The 16,474-nt window shown below is 35.2% G+C and overlaps 1 protein-coding gene across 1 annotated transcript; it reads left to right on the forward strand.

Moving 5' to 3' along the window:
* Positions 1-2,315: 2,315 nt before the first annotated feature.
* Positions 2,316-3,206, forward strand: LOC125491676 (uncharacterized). Its single transcript, XM_048633764.2, has 2 exons — positions 2,316-2,741; positions 2,887-3,206. The coding sequence occupies exons 1-2, from the start codon at positions 2,595-2,597 to the stop codon at positions 3,166-3,168; spliced, it is 429 nt and encodes a 142-aa protein (XP_048489721.1). The 5' UTR covers positions 2,316-2,594; the 3' UTR covers positions 3,169-3,206.
* Positions 3,207-16,474: the final 13,268 nt, after the last annotated feature.

Below are 16,474 nucleotides of genomic sequence, written 5' to 3' on the forward strand. Positions count from 1 at the left end.
GTTCCCATGACTTCGTCTTCCAAAGTCTCATCAATAAGACTTGTCTTTTTCAATCCTATTTCGAAGTCATCTTCAACCTGTGTGCTTGCATCAAATTTATCTGTTTCATCAAAAATAACATGCACACTTTCTTCTACACACATAGACCTTTTATTATACACTCTATAAGCCTTGCTACTAGAAGAATATCCTAAGAATACAGCTTCTTCACTTCTAGCATCAAATTTTCCAATATTTTGTTTCCCATTATTATGAACAAAACATTTACATCCAAATGTTCTGAAATATGTAATATTGGGCTTTTTACCAAAATACAGCTCTATAGGGTTTTATTTAATAAAGGTCTTACCATGGCTCGATTTATAATATGACAAGCAGTATTCACAGCTTCTGCCCAAAAGTTTTTAGGAAGACCACTAGCTATCAACATAGTCCTAGCCATTCTTCTAGTGTTCTATTCTTCCTTTCAACAACACCATTTTGTTGAGGTGTTCTAGGGGCTGAGAAATTGTGATCTAATCCGTTGTCTCTGCTAAAGTCATCGAACTTAAATTTCAAATCCTTTCCATGGTCGGATCTAAGGTGTAAGTAACTTATGACCACTCAAATTTTGACTTTCTTTTGCAAAGACAAGGAACTCATCATAAGTCTCGTCCTTGCTAGAAAGAAAAATAACCCAAGTAAATCTAGAGAAGTCATCTACAATTACTAACACATATTTCTTTCCACTCCTACTTTGTATCCTCATAGGTCCACATAAATCCATATGTATAACTCTAAAGGTCTTGTGGTACTTACCACATTCTTGGACTTGAAAGAGGACCTAACATGCTTACCTTTTGCGCATGCATCACAAACATGATCTAAATGAAACTTAGTAGAGGGTAAACCTAAAACTAGTTCTTTAGAACGCAGTTTGTCAAGCAAGGAAAAGCTAGCATGACCTAGACGCTTGTGCCATAAGAATGAATCATCATCAATAACACTAAGGCATGTGAATTGTTTTTGGGAACAAGGTTGAGATCCACAACATATGTGTTCCCTTTCCTTGTTCCTTCCAAAATGATATTCTTTGTGCTATTGTTGACAATTAAACATTTTTCACTATTAAACTTCACACAGTTCCTTTTATCACAGAATTGGGAAATACTAACAAGTTATGCTTTAATCCATCAACTAGAAAAACAATTATCTATGGAATGTGACGATGACTTACCAACTTTGCCCATGGCAATTGTTACCTTTCTTGTCACCAAAAGTACACTTCCACCATATAGGCAGAGAGTGAGAGAACTCTTGATTTATCTCTTGTCATATGCTTAGAACAACCACTGTCTAGGTACCATGTGTTGTTCCCCCTCACTCCAACCTCAAGAGATTCAATCTCTTCATCAGATTCGGAATTGTCACGAGCCATAAGACAGAAGTTTGCACTCTCCTCATTAGGTTGAGGATCATCTTCTTCTTCGGAGTCAGAGTCTCCCCATGCAGCAACCATAGCTTTCTTCATGTCAGATCGAGTATAGGAGTTTTTGTATTCCTTGTTCCTATCTCTGCTTCGTTCCCTTCCTTTGCCTTTTTCTTGTTCCCATTGGGGACAATCCTTGATGAAGTGCTCAGAACTGCCACACTTATGACAAACAAGTTTGTTAGAATATTTCTTATTCTTACCTTTGTAATCTCCATTCTTCATGTTCCTAAACATTCTTTTGAATTTTCGGACCATGAGAGCGGATTCTTCTTCATCAGTTTCTGAGTCTTCATCGTCATCAGCTTTTAAGGCAATCGATTTTTGCTTGGACATGTCTCCATTCTCATTGTCCAATTGCAACTCATGAGTCATAAGGGAACCAGCAAGTTGTTCCAAATTGAACTTAGTAAAGTCCTTAGTTTCCTGTAAAGCAGTTACCTTAGCCATCCATCGATCCCTAGGAAGGCTCCTTAGGACCTTTCGTACCTGTTGCTCAGATGTAATCACTTTACCAAGAGATGTTAGCTCATTAATAATATTAGTAAAGCGTGTAAACATGTCTTGGATAGACTCTTTTGATTTCATTTCTAAAAGTTTATATTTTCATCAAAAGATCTATTTTTGATCTCTTAACTTCACTCGTACCTTCATGAGTGACTTCAAGAAGATCCCAAATTTGTTTTGCGGTTTTGCATCCCATGACACGATTGTGCTCATGAGGTCCAAGACCACAATGAAGTAGTTTTATAGCAAGAGCATTAATTTCATCTTTTCGAAATCAGCTTTATCAAAATCAGATAGGAAAAATTGATTCTAATAATCCAACCTTTTGGTCATTCGCTGAAAATAATCCAACCTTTGGATTATTATTTAATAATCCAACCTTTTACTTTTTTTAATTTTTAGTGCACCTAACAGGTAAATTACCTAGAGAAGCAGGTAACCAACCCACGTGGCATATTACCGTTACGTTCATGAATCCAACCTTATTTAACTCTCTCTCCCCTGAATCTTCTTCTTCCTCTAATTTCTCCATTTCCCCACCCCTTGTAAAAGCTTCTCCTCTAATTTTTCTTTTTTTCTCCTTCTTAATCCACCATATTGCGAAATTGAAGGGAGGAATATGCGTAGGCCAACAGCTGGTTCTGGGTGTTCCTCACATTCCAGGGGTGCAAGAGTGAAGTGTAGATGTGGAAGAGATGTTGTAGTGCGTACTGTTAAGAATGGAACTAACATTGGAATGAAGTTTTATGGTTGCCCTTTATGGCCTGTAAGTTAATGTTCATTTCCCCCAATTTCTAAATTTTCCCCCAATTTCTGAATTTTTCCCCAATTTCAATTTTTCCCCAATTTCAATTTTTCCCCCAATTTCAATTTTTCCCCCAAGATTTGACCATATGTGATTGTGATTGCAGGACACTAAGTGCGATTTTATGAAGTGGATAATTGACAACAATGAAGATGATGACATGCGTTATCAATTACTTCAGAAGGAGAACACCATAAGTGAACTTGAGCATGAGAAGAAGTTGTTGGAACAGAAAATCAAGAAACTGAAGTTGCAAAGGGAGATGAAAAGTGATCTTTGTGAAATGCGTATGGAGTTGATGAAGAGTTCAAGGAAGGAGAAAAATCTGACATTTATGTTGGTTTTATCTTGGCTTGTATTTGCAATTGTTGTAGTCTATAATAAGTAGACAATGAAAGCACTTTAAATTAGGTTGTAAGTAATGCACTGTGGTTTGATAATGAAAGCAATGAAGGAAGTTAGTGTAAGCTAATTTGAAGATCCAAAAACCAACAAAGTACATTACAACTAATACAAGTTCTTCCGAAGATCTAGAAGTTCAATAAAACATTAAGTAAGCTAAGATCCATTAAGCATCCACTAAGCATTAGACTTGGCTTGATTGTGTGGCAGCAACCCTATCACATGGAATGTAATTCCCTACCCCAACTGGCACCTGAAAAAAGGGAGAAAAAACAACAAAAGTGATTATGTGAGCATGATGATGTACAGGGACAGTAGGTTGAGTGGTAAAAAAAACCAAGGCCAAACCTGCTTTGTACCCCTTCCTCTGCCACCCTTCTTTGTTCCCCCACCCCTAGAACCTCTGCCACCCCTTATCATCCTTCACCCTCTCCTAAGTTGAGTTGGTTGGGCTGTAGCATGATGATGTACAGGGACAATAGCTTGAGTGCTTTGTTCAGAGTGAGAGGGTGCTGCTGTCAAAGTTTGAGTGGTTTGAGTGGACTTAGAGTGAGGGGGTTGTCCATCATTCCTTGGTCTACCCCTTGGTCTCTTAGGAGGTGGCTCACTGACAACACTAGCAGCACTGTCCCTGTTGGAACATCTCCTTTTGTTGTGCCCTTTGACTTTACACAGTGAGCATGTCATCTCCATTCCAGTCCTGGACAAAGTTCCAGCCTTTTTAGGCAACTCAAAGGGGTCCTTTATCCTGTTCTTCCTTGGTCTTCCAGGACCAATTTTGATGGGAGGAGGGTCCAAGTGAAATTCAGGTCTAGGCCAATGCCTTTCCCCCTCACATGGTGGAATTGACCCTGCCAAGTACAATTAGGAAGTGTATTAGTACATCTCTACATGGTAAATATACAAATAAGAAAAAAAACTTGAAGATTGAAAAATAAGAAAGTAATGGCATCTGCATAAGCTTGAAGGTATACATCTCTTGTATACCACTGATCCACATAGTCCTCAGCTTCTCTATGAAGGAAGTAGATACAGGCAATAACATGGCAGCAAGGAATGCCTAACATTTCCCACTTTCTACATGTACAAGTCATTGCCTCTAAATCAACTACCAACTGATCCAGGTAATAATTGACATTAAATAGTGTCTCGGTTGAGGGAATGACATCACAATTTGCAGCCTTAGTCTTCTCTCCTTCTAGTTTCAATTGTATCCTAGGGTAAAGTTTAGATGTAGTTTTTTGCATTTCCTGCCTTTTTGAAACTAATCTTTGCATAAGAGCAGCCCTTATATCTTCCAACATGTAAATAAGGTGCTTAGTTCTAGCATTTATTATATAGCCATTGAATGTTTCAGCCATATTGCTAGTTATTGCATCAGTTCTAATGGAAGGATCTAAGTATGCTCTACAGAAGACCTTAGGATTATACCCTTTAAAGGTTGTGGCAGCAGCAGGATTTAGCTTCTCTAATTCAGCAAATACATCAGTGAAATCAGCCATGTTATAGGCTTTTGCAATCTTCCAAAAAAGAAGCTTAAGCTCATCTCCTTTGTACACTTTATGCCACAAAGCAAAGATATGCCTTGCACAGTGTCTGTGCTCAGCCTTAGGTAGAACCAATGCAACAGCAGCCAATATAGCCTAGGTTTATTATAATATTGCAGTTAGTGTAGTATAAAATAAGAGCAGTTAGTGTAATAATGAAGATAGTGAGACTGAAAAATGTTACCTGATGCTCATCACTTATAATTGCAACCCCATTGCCATCCCCAAGCTCCAAGCATTTCTGTAAGTGCAACAAAAACCATTCCCAGGACAGATTGTTCTCACTCTCCATTATTGCCCATGCAATAGGATACATTTGATCATTCCTGTCCCTACCAACTGCACATAGCAACTGCCCCCCTAAGAAGGTCTTCAAAAAATATCCATCCACACATATCACCCTCCTACACCCTACTCTCCAACCCTTCTGCAAGCCTTCAAAGCAAGTAAACAACCTCTGAAATATAGGAGGGAACTTTTTATGGGCTGGGTCTGTCACTAAGTCCAGTGTAGTACCAGGACTACTCGCCTTCAAAGCCTCCAAATACCCACCAACTTTCTGATAATGTTCATGCATTGACCCATGGAGAAGCTTATGAGCTGCATACTTAGTTTTGTAGGCAAAGTCTTTTTTCACAACAACCTTGAATGCCCTTCTAACAGTTTCTATGATTTCTTTGGCAGGCCAGTGAGGTCTAGCTTTGAAGACCTCAAGAAATTGTCTTGCCACCCAAGTTGACTTAAGTTGCCTATTTTTCTTCATATTTCTATGACAACTATGGTCAGTATCAGCTCTTTTCACCACTAGGGTAGCTCTCCTGGAGTCCCATGAAGCATACAAATAAAAGGAACACCCTTCAGTACACTTAACACCTAATCTCTGTTGTCTAGACTTGTCACTGATTACAATGCTGACATTTCTTCCCTGTAAAATCCCATATTTAGCAACTGCTTGTTTGAATGAGTCCCTGTTGGCAAATCTTTGTCCAACTTTCCATTTAAACACACTAAAGTCAGTGTTCTCACTCACTGTATACCTGACCTTCTTCTTCTCCCACCTAAATCTTCATCTCCACTCTCAGGTGGGGTGTGAATGTCTTCATCACTGTCCTCATAAATGCTATTGTATCCATCAATATTATCTCCCTCTTCCCTAGCAGGTTCCCTAGCATTACCACTACCAACAAGCTTTCCTTCACCTGCCTCTCTTTGCAACTGTTGAGCTAATTCAACAAATTTAAGATTTGCAGCCTTCACTATATCCCTAGCTGTCCAATATTCATCATCACTATTATCTGATTCAAAGTTTCCAGACTGAAGCTCAAGAATTTCATCCTTTAGCTCAAGTTCCAATGGTACATCCTCCTCTTCTAAATCAGTGAACTCATCATCATCATCACCAGTGAACTCATCATCATCATCAATACTACTATTCTCCCCACCAACTGATCTAGATTTGAGCTTCCCTTGCTTTAGCTCAAAATTAGGATCATCAGAATCACTTGCATCACTGAAATCACTTCCATCATTAGGATCTACCCATTCATATGCATCTAGGAAATAAGTTTCTGTGCTGTGAGGATGGGTTATTTGTGGTTCAGATGTACTTTTAGATTTGTCTATCTGTGGAACTGGATTAGTTTTAGGCAGAATTGTCTTTGAAAGGGTTTTAGATACAACAGGAATTTTAGCTTTAGGAGGGTTTGTCTTTGAAAGGCTTTTAGATACAGCAGGATTTTTATCTTTAGGAGGAGGTTTAGCTGTAGGAGCTACTGTTTTGGTTGCTGGGGTGGTTTTAAGAGGGGAGTTATTGAGCTGTTGTGAGGTACTGTTGTCCAGCAAAGGATTGGATTCGCTTTTATTGACTGAATTAGGGTTTGAGTGTGTGGATGATGTGGCAGCATCTTTTTTTGTGGGACCAGTGTTTTGTGGGCCCCTCCTTGGTTTCAGCTTTTCCCTATACCCCAAAGCAAGTACAGGTTCTGTTGGATTCTCCTGTAAATTAGGCAACTTATCTCCATGTAAGACATATATTTCTACACACCTATTGTTCATTGCCACTTTACCCAACTCCACAGCATCTTTATCTTCCACAATCCTCACAAGACCATTGACCAACCTTCTACCTGGGACCAAATAATACAGTGCTCCCACTTTCTCATAATTCCCACACTTCTTAGCTAGGTCAAGTAAGTCCCACCAACAAATTAAATCAGGGTCTGTATCAAAAGTCCTACCTTTCCCTCCCTCATACACTAAGTCTCCATTAGCTTCATTCTTACAAACTCCACCATGCCAGAACATCAAGGTAATACCAGTAGCCATTCTAACCTACCAAAGTCAGGATAAAATAAAAAACAACAAAAACATCACAAAATAAAAACCAACAATTTCAAAACAAGGGAAAAAAAATCCAACTTTAACTGGGTATTAGCCCTAAATTTGAAAACCCACAAATGGACCTCCAACATATAATTCTACACAGTTTCAGTCATCAACACAGTAATTAACATCAATACAATAATCCACCACAATTCGCATATTCAGAAAACTAGGGTTGACCCTTAAATTACAGATTTTTACAAAATTAAAGAACATTATAAATGGGGTTGCAAGAATTACCTTAGTTTTAGATTTTCGAGTTCGAAAGTGAACTCCCTTTCTTCTGTTAGCCCAGGTTCCACTTCACCAATGTCGCTATGTCATTCGCTTCAGTTGAAGGTGAAAAAATGGAAGAATTCCCGCCGATTGTTCTCTGACATAGATAGAAGAGAGAGCGGAGTTTCAGAGAGAGAAAGGAGTTTGAGAGTCTGACTATGGTGGTTGAACTTTTTGGGAGGGAAATTAAAACCCAAAGGTCAACATTGCAAATGTTGACTTTTTCTCCGGTTTCCAGTCACTTAAGTGCACTAAAAATTAAAAAAAGTAAAAGGTTGGATTATTAAATAATAGGAAAAATTCATATGAATAATCCCAACTTTCACCCGTCTTATCAAAATAATCCCAACTTTAGATAATTCTAAAATAATCCCTACTTTTGAGAGGACCTTCTCAAAATAAGTCAAACTTTCTATTCCCTTGCCCGCACTAATCCATATTAGGTCTATAATACGTTGAAAATTAATAGTTCGGATTATTTTGAGAAGGTACACCCTAAAGTTGGGATTATTCTAAAATAATATAAAGTTGGGATTATTTTGAGAAGACCGATGAAAGTTGGGATTATTCCTGACAATTTTTCCTAAATAATAATCCAAAGGTTGGATTATTTTCAGCGAATGACCAAAAGGTTGGATTATTAGAATCAATTTTTCCAATCAGATATAGATTTAGGAATTACCTCATTCTTGTCATTAGTGGTAGTGACTTCAAAATCACCTACCTCTATGACTCTCCATACCTGGTAATTGTCGGCTTTGATAAAGATCTCGATTCTGTTCTTCCAGTAAGTGTAGAACTTACCATTGAACATTGGTGGCCTCTGCATAGAGTACCCTTCTTCCAGTTTCTCTCTAGTATTCATATTTTTCAAGATCTTGAACTCAACAGGGTTTCCTGATTATTAGAGTTCCCGCTCTGATACCAATTGTTGTATAATATGAGCACTATAAGATGGGGGGTGAATTATAGTGAGAGAATAAGCTATACTTTTTGCGGAATTAAAAGTAAACTTGGGAACAAACAATGTGAACACGAGATATTTAGCGAGGAAAAACTTCCTAGGCCTAGCAGGAAGAAACAACATTGACCACAAGGGATTTTAAACAACTTTCCACTATAATAGGCCAAAACAACTCTGATTACAAACTATTACTTTTCTCTCGATTCTCAACTTAAGTCACTCAACTCAAGTTCCCAACGACAGTTCCCACAACTTACGTTTCTCTCAAACTTCACTCGAAGTTCATTTATCTTTCTCTTTCTCTTGCTTCACTCAAAGCTTTTCACACTTACAAGAGTTCACTCAAACCCTTTTTCTCAAAAATACACTTTGTAAAATAATGGAAGAGTAATAAACTCGATTAATGTAAGTATGAATTCTCTTAAGGAAAAGGCACTGACACTTTAGATAACTTAAGACAAATTAACTAAGTCAGACACAAATTGCTCAAATGAATTAGGCCCCTATTTAAAGACAATTAAGACAAGACATGTTCTCCACTAATTACACCATTATCACATGATCTCCGTGATGTTTAATTAATTAATTAAATTAAATTAATTATTCCATGTCATGTAAAGCATCCACTAATCCACTACTTCACTTCATAGAAGCAGTAACACATTGCGTGGTTTTTACAAACTTGGAGATTAATTAAACTTATTTAATTAAATAAATACTTGGAGGATAATTAACTAAGCCACTAAATCCACTAACTACATAAAACGTGTAGAAGTAGGTTTAGGCGTGCAATCTAGTTTTTAGGAAATAAATAAATAAAATACTTTAGCTAGTTTTTAGGAAAAATATTTTTTTCAAAATATATTTTACAAAACCGGAAAAAACAGTTTTACAAATTTAAAATACGAAACATTTTAAAAACCGAAAATATATTAATTTTCGAAAACTAAATCTTTTAAATAAAATATAAAAAGATAATATTTGAAAATCAGTTAATTTAAAATCAGAAAATCTTTTTAAAATCTTTTCCTAACAAACTTAAACTAAATTCCTAAAATAGTTGATCTTAGTTAAAATATCCCTAAATACTCTAACAAATATATTGGGCACATATTTCACTTAGGCGCACAATATTAGAGTCTCTTAGGAGTTCCTAAATTAGTTTTTAGTCTTGTTCCCTAATCTTTAAGTCTTGTTCCTTAACCTTGTTCCTATAGTGCCAGGTCTGTTCCTTTCATTGGAACAGAACCAAGTTCCTTTGAGAATTCACCACAAACTTAATTAAGCTTTTACTCAACCTTAACAAGAAGATTAATAAATACCCTAATGTATTCTAATCTTCATTCCATGCTTGATTCTTCATCTCTCGAATATCTTTACTTCGATCTTGATTAATTCTCCGCTTTAATCTTCAATCAAGTATTCTCTTAGCTCGAGCATGAATTACCTTGCAACAACATAAATAAAATATACTATGTCTTTTGTGATTAGGTCATCTTCAAAACTCAAGGGTCAACAGATCTTGTGGCTCAAGTAATTGTGCGTCTCTTGTGAAGATTAGGAGCTTATTCATTTTCGGTGGTACTTGTCTTTCCCCCCGTGAAGGGTTTGGTGTGGATTTGGGCCTGGGGAGATGGTGTGATGTCGCGGCGGATCATTTACTCAAATTCCTTAGTTCTCCTTTTCTCTTTGTTATTTCTATACTTGAAGCTTATTGTAACCACCCTTAGAGGTGCTTTAGAGGGTGTCTCTTGTGTAGACACCTCCTAGTTTTCTCTCCTTATCAAAAAAAATATATTTTTTTATAACTACGGTTCATATGAGACCTAAGTATTTACAACAAAGATTCATATGTTGTACGATAATAATAAACATAACAACAGTTTATATAAATGAGTAAATTTCCTAAACTAATTAGATTATTGGCTAATGTCTTGTTGCATTTATGTGTTACTCCAACAAAGTATATAATTAAACAATATACATTAAAGTCACTAATGATCAATCATCAAATGATTAAGTCAAATCAACTTGTGTGAACATTCAGTAACAAGTTTATCTTACTAAAATCCCAACTTCTTCGATTCTTTCTAAAATCCTAACTTGTTAAAAATACTTTATCACCACATATAACATGCATGTTCACATATTTGTAATTTATTAATTTAGAATAATAATTTCTTAAAAATCAATAATACTAATTTAATTTCGAAAGTTTATAATTTCTAGTAATTTCTAATAATACTACTAATTACTAAAGTTACTAAACTAATAATATTAGAATTATAAATTTAGAACACTCAAATCATAATAATATCAAAATACAATACTAGTTTATTAGTAGTTTAGGCCATTGATTTTTATTTTTAAAGGCCATTGATTTTAAAAAGATGAAAATCCAACCATTGATTAATTAAGTTAGCGATCCATTTGATTGGTCACTCTCAATTGTCATTGGTCAAGAAGTAATGTCATGGATTTTGAATTAAGACCATTGATTTGAGAAAGATCAAAATCCAACCATTAAACTAAGACCATTAATTAAGTTCTCTCTCTAACCCTAAACCCTCCCTCTTTCCTCCCATACTCGTTTCTCACAGCCTCCCTCTTCATCATCCTTAATCCTCTTCATTCTCTCTATATCCTCTGACTCCTCTCACCGTCTTTCTACACCACCACCACCACAATACAAACACAAAAACCCTAGAATCTAGATCACTTATGAGAAATGACTTCTCTCTCTCTCTCTCTCTCTCTTACACTCACACTCACGCCATTTCTGATTTCTTCTACTCTCTAATTCTCCTCATTTCTTCACACGAAGATAAGAATGAAAATTTGTGAAGATTGAAGAAAAGCGTGAAGATTGAAGACACGAAGAGGAGATTTTTGAAGTTTGAAGAGTCGAAATACATATCATCTTTGAAGTTCGAAGAAAACCCTATCCGGGGGTTAAGAACTCAAATTTCATTTTTTTTTCTTTTGAATCACAGAATTTTGATATTCTGATATTTTTAGGAATTCGGATTTATATATTTGTTGATTTTTTTTTATTTTTTTTGTTTTGAAAGTTGAATTTGGTATATTATCTTGATTTTGTTAAAATATGATTTGATTTTTTTGGGATTATTTGTATATCCTGATGATGTTAGTCTATTGTAAAAAATTGGATGTTATTATAATTCTGATTTGTAACACACTAAAATATAATTATGAATTTATGATTCATTCATTCGTTTAATTTTTCTTTTTTATGAATTTGTAACGGCTAAATAATTATTGTGCTTCTTTTTTTAAAAATTAATTTCCAGACTGTTGATCTCCTGATTCGTCTGTTGTGTGCGTGAAATCTGGGATCTTTTGTATATTCTCTTTCCCTTCTATATATGTTAATTGTGTGATGCAAATTTTACATGGGTTACCAACAATCAGTTTACTGAAGTTCATTATTGACTGAAACATTTTGTCTCTTTGCTTTCACTGGTGTCATTGGATTCGTCATTTGTTCAATCGAATCTACTTCAGCAGGCTCATCTTCATTAGGTTCTCCCTCTTCCTTATTTCCTACTACCAATACAGGTGCAACCTGATTTTCCTCAATCACTGCGATAAATGTCCTATTATTCCCTTCATCATCGAAAATATAGGTAACAGTCCTAAGGTTTGACGCTACGTGATAGTCCTCGGGTATGAACTCATCCTCAAACGTTTGATACCTTGCTATTTTTACAGCTCTAGGTGGCATTTATGTCACAGGCTTAACTCTTGGATTCTCAGAATTTCCATCTACAACCTTAGTTCCCGAGCTTTTGCTCACATGATAGGTTCCTGGAACTGAAGGTGATGAGTTAGAGGGTTCACAATCTGTTTTCTCATGGATTTCACACTCATTTTCACAGTTTTTGAGGTTGGTAATGAAATTCCCTACAATAGGAAGGTATTGATTCCAGTATGTATGTTTATCTCTGTTAAAGTTTCCCTCTTCTTACCACAAATCCCCATATTTATGATGTACGAAAGGGTAGGGTTTTATAGGGACATATTGCATGAAATGTATATTCTCTAGTTCAGTCCTTAGCCTCGTATCTCCGTGCATAATCCTATACTCCATAGCAGCTTTCATCTTATAGGCCCAGATGACCCAATCTCCCGCTACTCGGTGTTCATCAAGTATTCCTTAGGACCTATGTCGTAAATCATCTGTGAAATTAAAGAAAGGAAATTGTCGAAGTTTTTGTGAATTAAAGGTGCTTAAAATATATATTATATATATACAATATATAAGAGATAAAACGATTATATTTAAATTTAGAACTCCTTGAGCACATTCAAAATATTTTAAACAATTAAATGATTATGTCCTAAAATATTTAAAATAAGGTTTTAATTCAACACCTTTTTGAAACATCTTTTATATCAATTCAGAGCTAACTTAGTGCTCCTAACCACTATATATGTACCTATCCTTGTACATACTCCTAATCTATTCATACTTCAAAGATTTAAAAGAACCTTTCACAAATTCAATCAAGCAAATAACACAATATTTCATTCCATAGTATTTGCATACTTCCTATAAACATATCAGACATGCAAGAAAAGAAAAGAGATTACAAATAAAATCATTCATATGATTTAATGCACTTAAAAGTAAGCTATATGCTCCTATCCCATTTAAAAATCTTTTAAAACATATTTGAAAATAGGATCTTTTGGCTCTGACAACCATTTTTATAACATTCCCAAAATTCGTACATGTCTAAACTACGTCGCATCGACTTTGGGAGTGTTACCGCCGCGGTGAAACGTAAGGCTCGTTGAAATGAATACATTAACTTACTCCTTATTATGAAAACTAAACTGCAGCGAAAATAATAAGTTACTTACAACTTGGGAATCATCATTGACCCCTTTTTATTCAAACCATTAACTAAGTAGAGTATAATAATTCTATCAGTTCAACCAAAATATTTAAAAGTTTATAAACTAAAGAATATCCCCTGTATGCCTAAACTCATGCAGTGACATCAGCATACCTAATCAACTCCCGTTGAAGTATCAATGGTTCATCAGAGGTCAACAAACAAACATAAATAACAAACAATCAGCTATGGTGAGCACGTACTTAAACAATAAAATAATATACTAAGCATAATCAAAACAATATGAAACATTCCTAAACATGATACTACGAGAGTATTACATTTTATTACTTTTATAGTTTAGTTGGCAACGAACAAACACTGCCATCTTTCTAGAATCATACGGGCTACTTGGTCCTTAATAGACAACTTAGTCTATTAAATGGAATGTAAATACGGTTTCGTTCCATCCCACATCCATCACCTTAGTATGCATACCCCCACGATCGTACGAAACCTTCCGCCTACTTGAGTAATCAAAATTTATAAGGACACTATTGTGGTCACAGTAGGCCTGCGTAAGAGTGTAGAACAAGTCCCGCACTCACCTCATTGTTCACTACTTGTAGGGACTCCAACTACAAGTTTATCGCCAAAGATCATTCTTAGTGATATTCATTCACATAACATTAAACACGTAATCATTTAATTTTCCTTCTTAGGTACACTGCTCAATTCTTTAGTTTTTGTAACATCCTTGCTACAACATTAAATCATAAGTTTCGAATCCAATACATTTCATGCTTATGATATGATAGAATTACGCATTCCAATAATAATGCAATCCAATTCACAAGTCATTAAACCAAGAAATACATATAGATTTCCAATCGATTTCATGTTACCAAACAAACTCATCAATCACAATCATCGTACAATTGTTCCCTATCATGATTCTAGGTTCCAATGAAAGAATTCATAACCTAACATAATACTAACATATCCAATTGAACTAGTACGCGTACATACATTGTAACGAAGAATCATTGCTGACTACTTAAACGTTCCGCTTATGAAAATGAGACCTAATTGAACAAATGAAAGTATTTCAGTGCAAAGTCCTTGATATTATTAAAATAAATATCAGCTTAACTAACTATGTAAAACTTAGTGGTTCGAATAATAAAATAAACATTCTTGTTGTTTAGTGGTTCGAATAATAAAATAAATATTCTTGTTGTTTAAACTTTCTTTTTATAAACTTTACTGAAACTAACATATTTAGAACTTAATAGCATGTTTGCAAAATTTCTTCTAACTTATTATACTTGTTCATACCAATAAAACTTAAACAACCATATACATAAGTATTATAAAATCAGAATTAAGAAATAATGTCATCATAAGAACTACTAATACACTTATAAATCTGATTTCTTTTATCCTTTATTATACTTTGTTTACAACAACAAAACATAATCAAAGATACATAAGAATAATAAAATCAGATTTTACAGTTTAGTTTACAGTAGAAAAAGAGAAAATTTAGTTTTTTTTATTTATATCAAACAGACTCGCCTGCGACAATCACCGGCGATGCGTCAAATAATTTCCGGCTGCAACACCAGCCACACGCCACAACGCTCGAGGACTCGAGCCTACGCACGCACCACACAACCCTCGAGCCTTGATACACCGCTTACCGCACTTACTCGAGTCTTGACGTACTAAATCGCTCGAGCTTCGTGCACCAATGCACAACACTCGCGTCGACCACCCGCACGACTCCCTCGATGCTCGCACCCCTCGCTCGCACACAACACACACCTGATACCACACAACCTCGCACCCTCGGCTTGCCTCGACCACACTTCGCACACAAAGCACGACCCTCGACTTCGAGCATTCACACACCGCACACACAACACGACCCTCGACTTCGAACGCTCGTAGACCTCGACCGCAACGACCCTCGACTGCGAACACTCGCAGTCTCGCACAACCGACACCCGACCTTCGCAGAGAACACACTCGACGAAGACGAGGGAGAAGAGAAGAAGGTACGTGGCACCGGAGAGGATAAAGGAAAGTGACGAGTAGGGATAAGAAAAGAGGAGGAAAAAGAAAACCTTTGTGGGGGTAAAAAGGCTGGGTAAAGTTAGTTTTTTGTGATTATTTTTTTCTTTCTTCTCACCCATTTATAGCATGAGTCACCTAAGTGTAGTAGGATTTTTTTTCCAAATCAAATTCCGATTTATTATTTTATTATTTGGAAAATAAAACCAAACCAAACCATAATATGATTAGGTACAAGTAAGTTGTATAGTTAACCTACAACTATAAGCTTACCCAAAATATATTTTTCTTTAAATAATATTAAAAGTACTTCAATTATATTCTTTATATTTTCTTATTTATAAAACTGACTCCCAAAAATACGGGTATTACAATCGCTTTTGTAAATCATCAAATTAGTTATAGCAACACCGAGTAGAAGTAACTAAGAAAAAAATAACTAGCAATTAAAGTGGGGTGTGTTATGGAAGAAATATTAACATTTAACAAGGAAGAATTCCATGAATTATATTTGAAAAATCATAACATTTCCTGTGATAGTCTTGCAACAAATGTAGTTTTTGATTTATTAAAATTAGTTAGATGAATTTATGAACAATCATAATTCCATAAAACTATGCAAATATTTTTCTTTATTAAAATACACAAAGGACTTGTTTATTGAATTTTAACTATTGAAAATTCAACTTTTAAATACAAATAGTAGTTGAAAATTGAAATCGTGTGTTTTTTTTTTTATCTTTGTCTAGTTATTAAGGTGTCATGTCATTGTACGCCAATAATTTAGGTAAATTGAATAAATTACATAACTAGTTGTTAAATTTTGAAACAATTCAATTTGAGACAGTTTTATTCTGTACATGTCAATACTGTTTTATTCAGTTTCACTCAGTTTAGTTTAAAACAGCTTTATTCAATTTTATACAGTTCTAGCCGAAATATAACTCCACTTGAGCGAGAGTTTTAGAGATGGAGAGACATCTATCTCATCCATTATTCCTCTCCTATATTTCTCCGTGAAACCTAATAAGAAGATTTTATTATTGGCCGCATGGTGAAATAGGTCATGTAGGCTAAACCTATACACAATTTAAAATAATTTTTTTTATGAAAGCCCTAGTTGGAGCTTTGAAGCCAAAATTATGTCAACGTAATATTTTTCATAATAAACTTCATTTTTTTTTA

This window comes from Beta vulgaris, chromosome 1 (assembly GCF_026745355.1).
Source record: "Beta vulgaris subsp. vulgaris cultivar EL10 chromosome 1, EL10.2, whole genome shotgun sequence".
Classification (NCBI taxonomy): Eukaryota; Viridiplantae; Streptophyta; class Magnoliopsida; order Caryophyllales; family Amaranthaceae; genus Beta; species Beta vulgaris.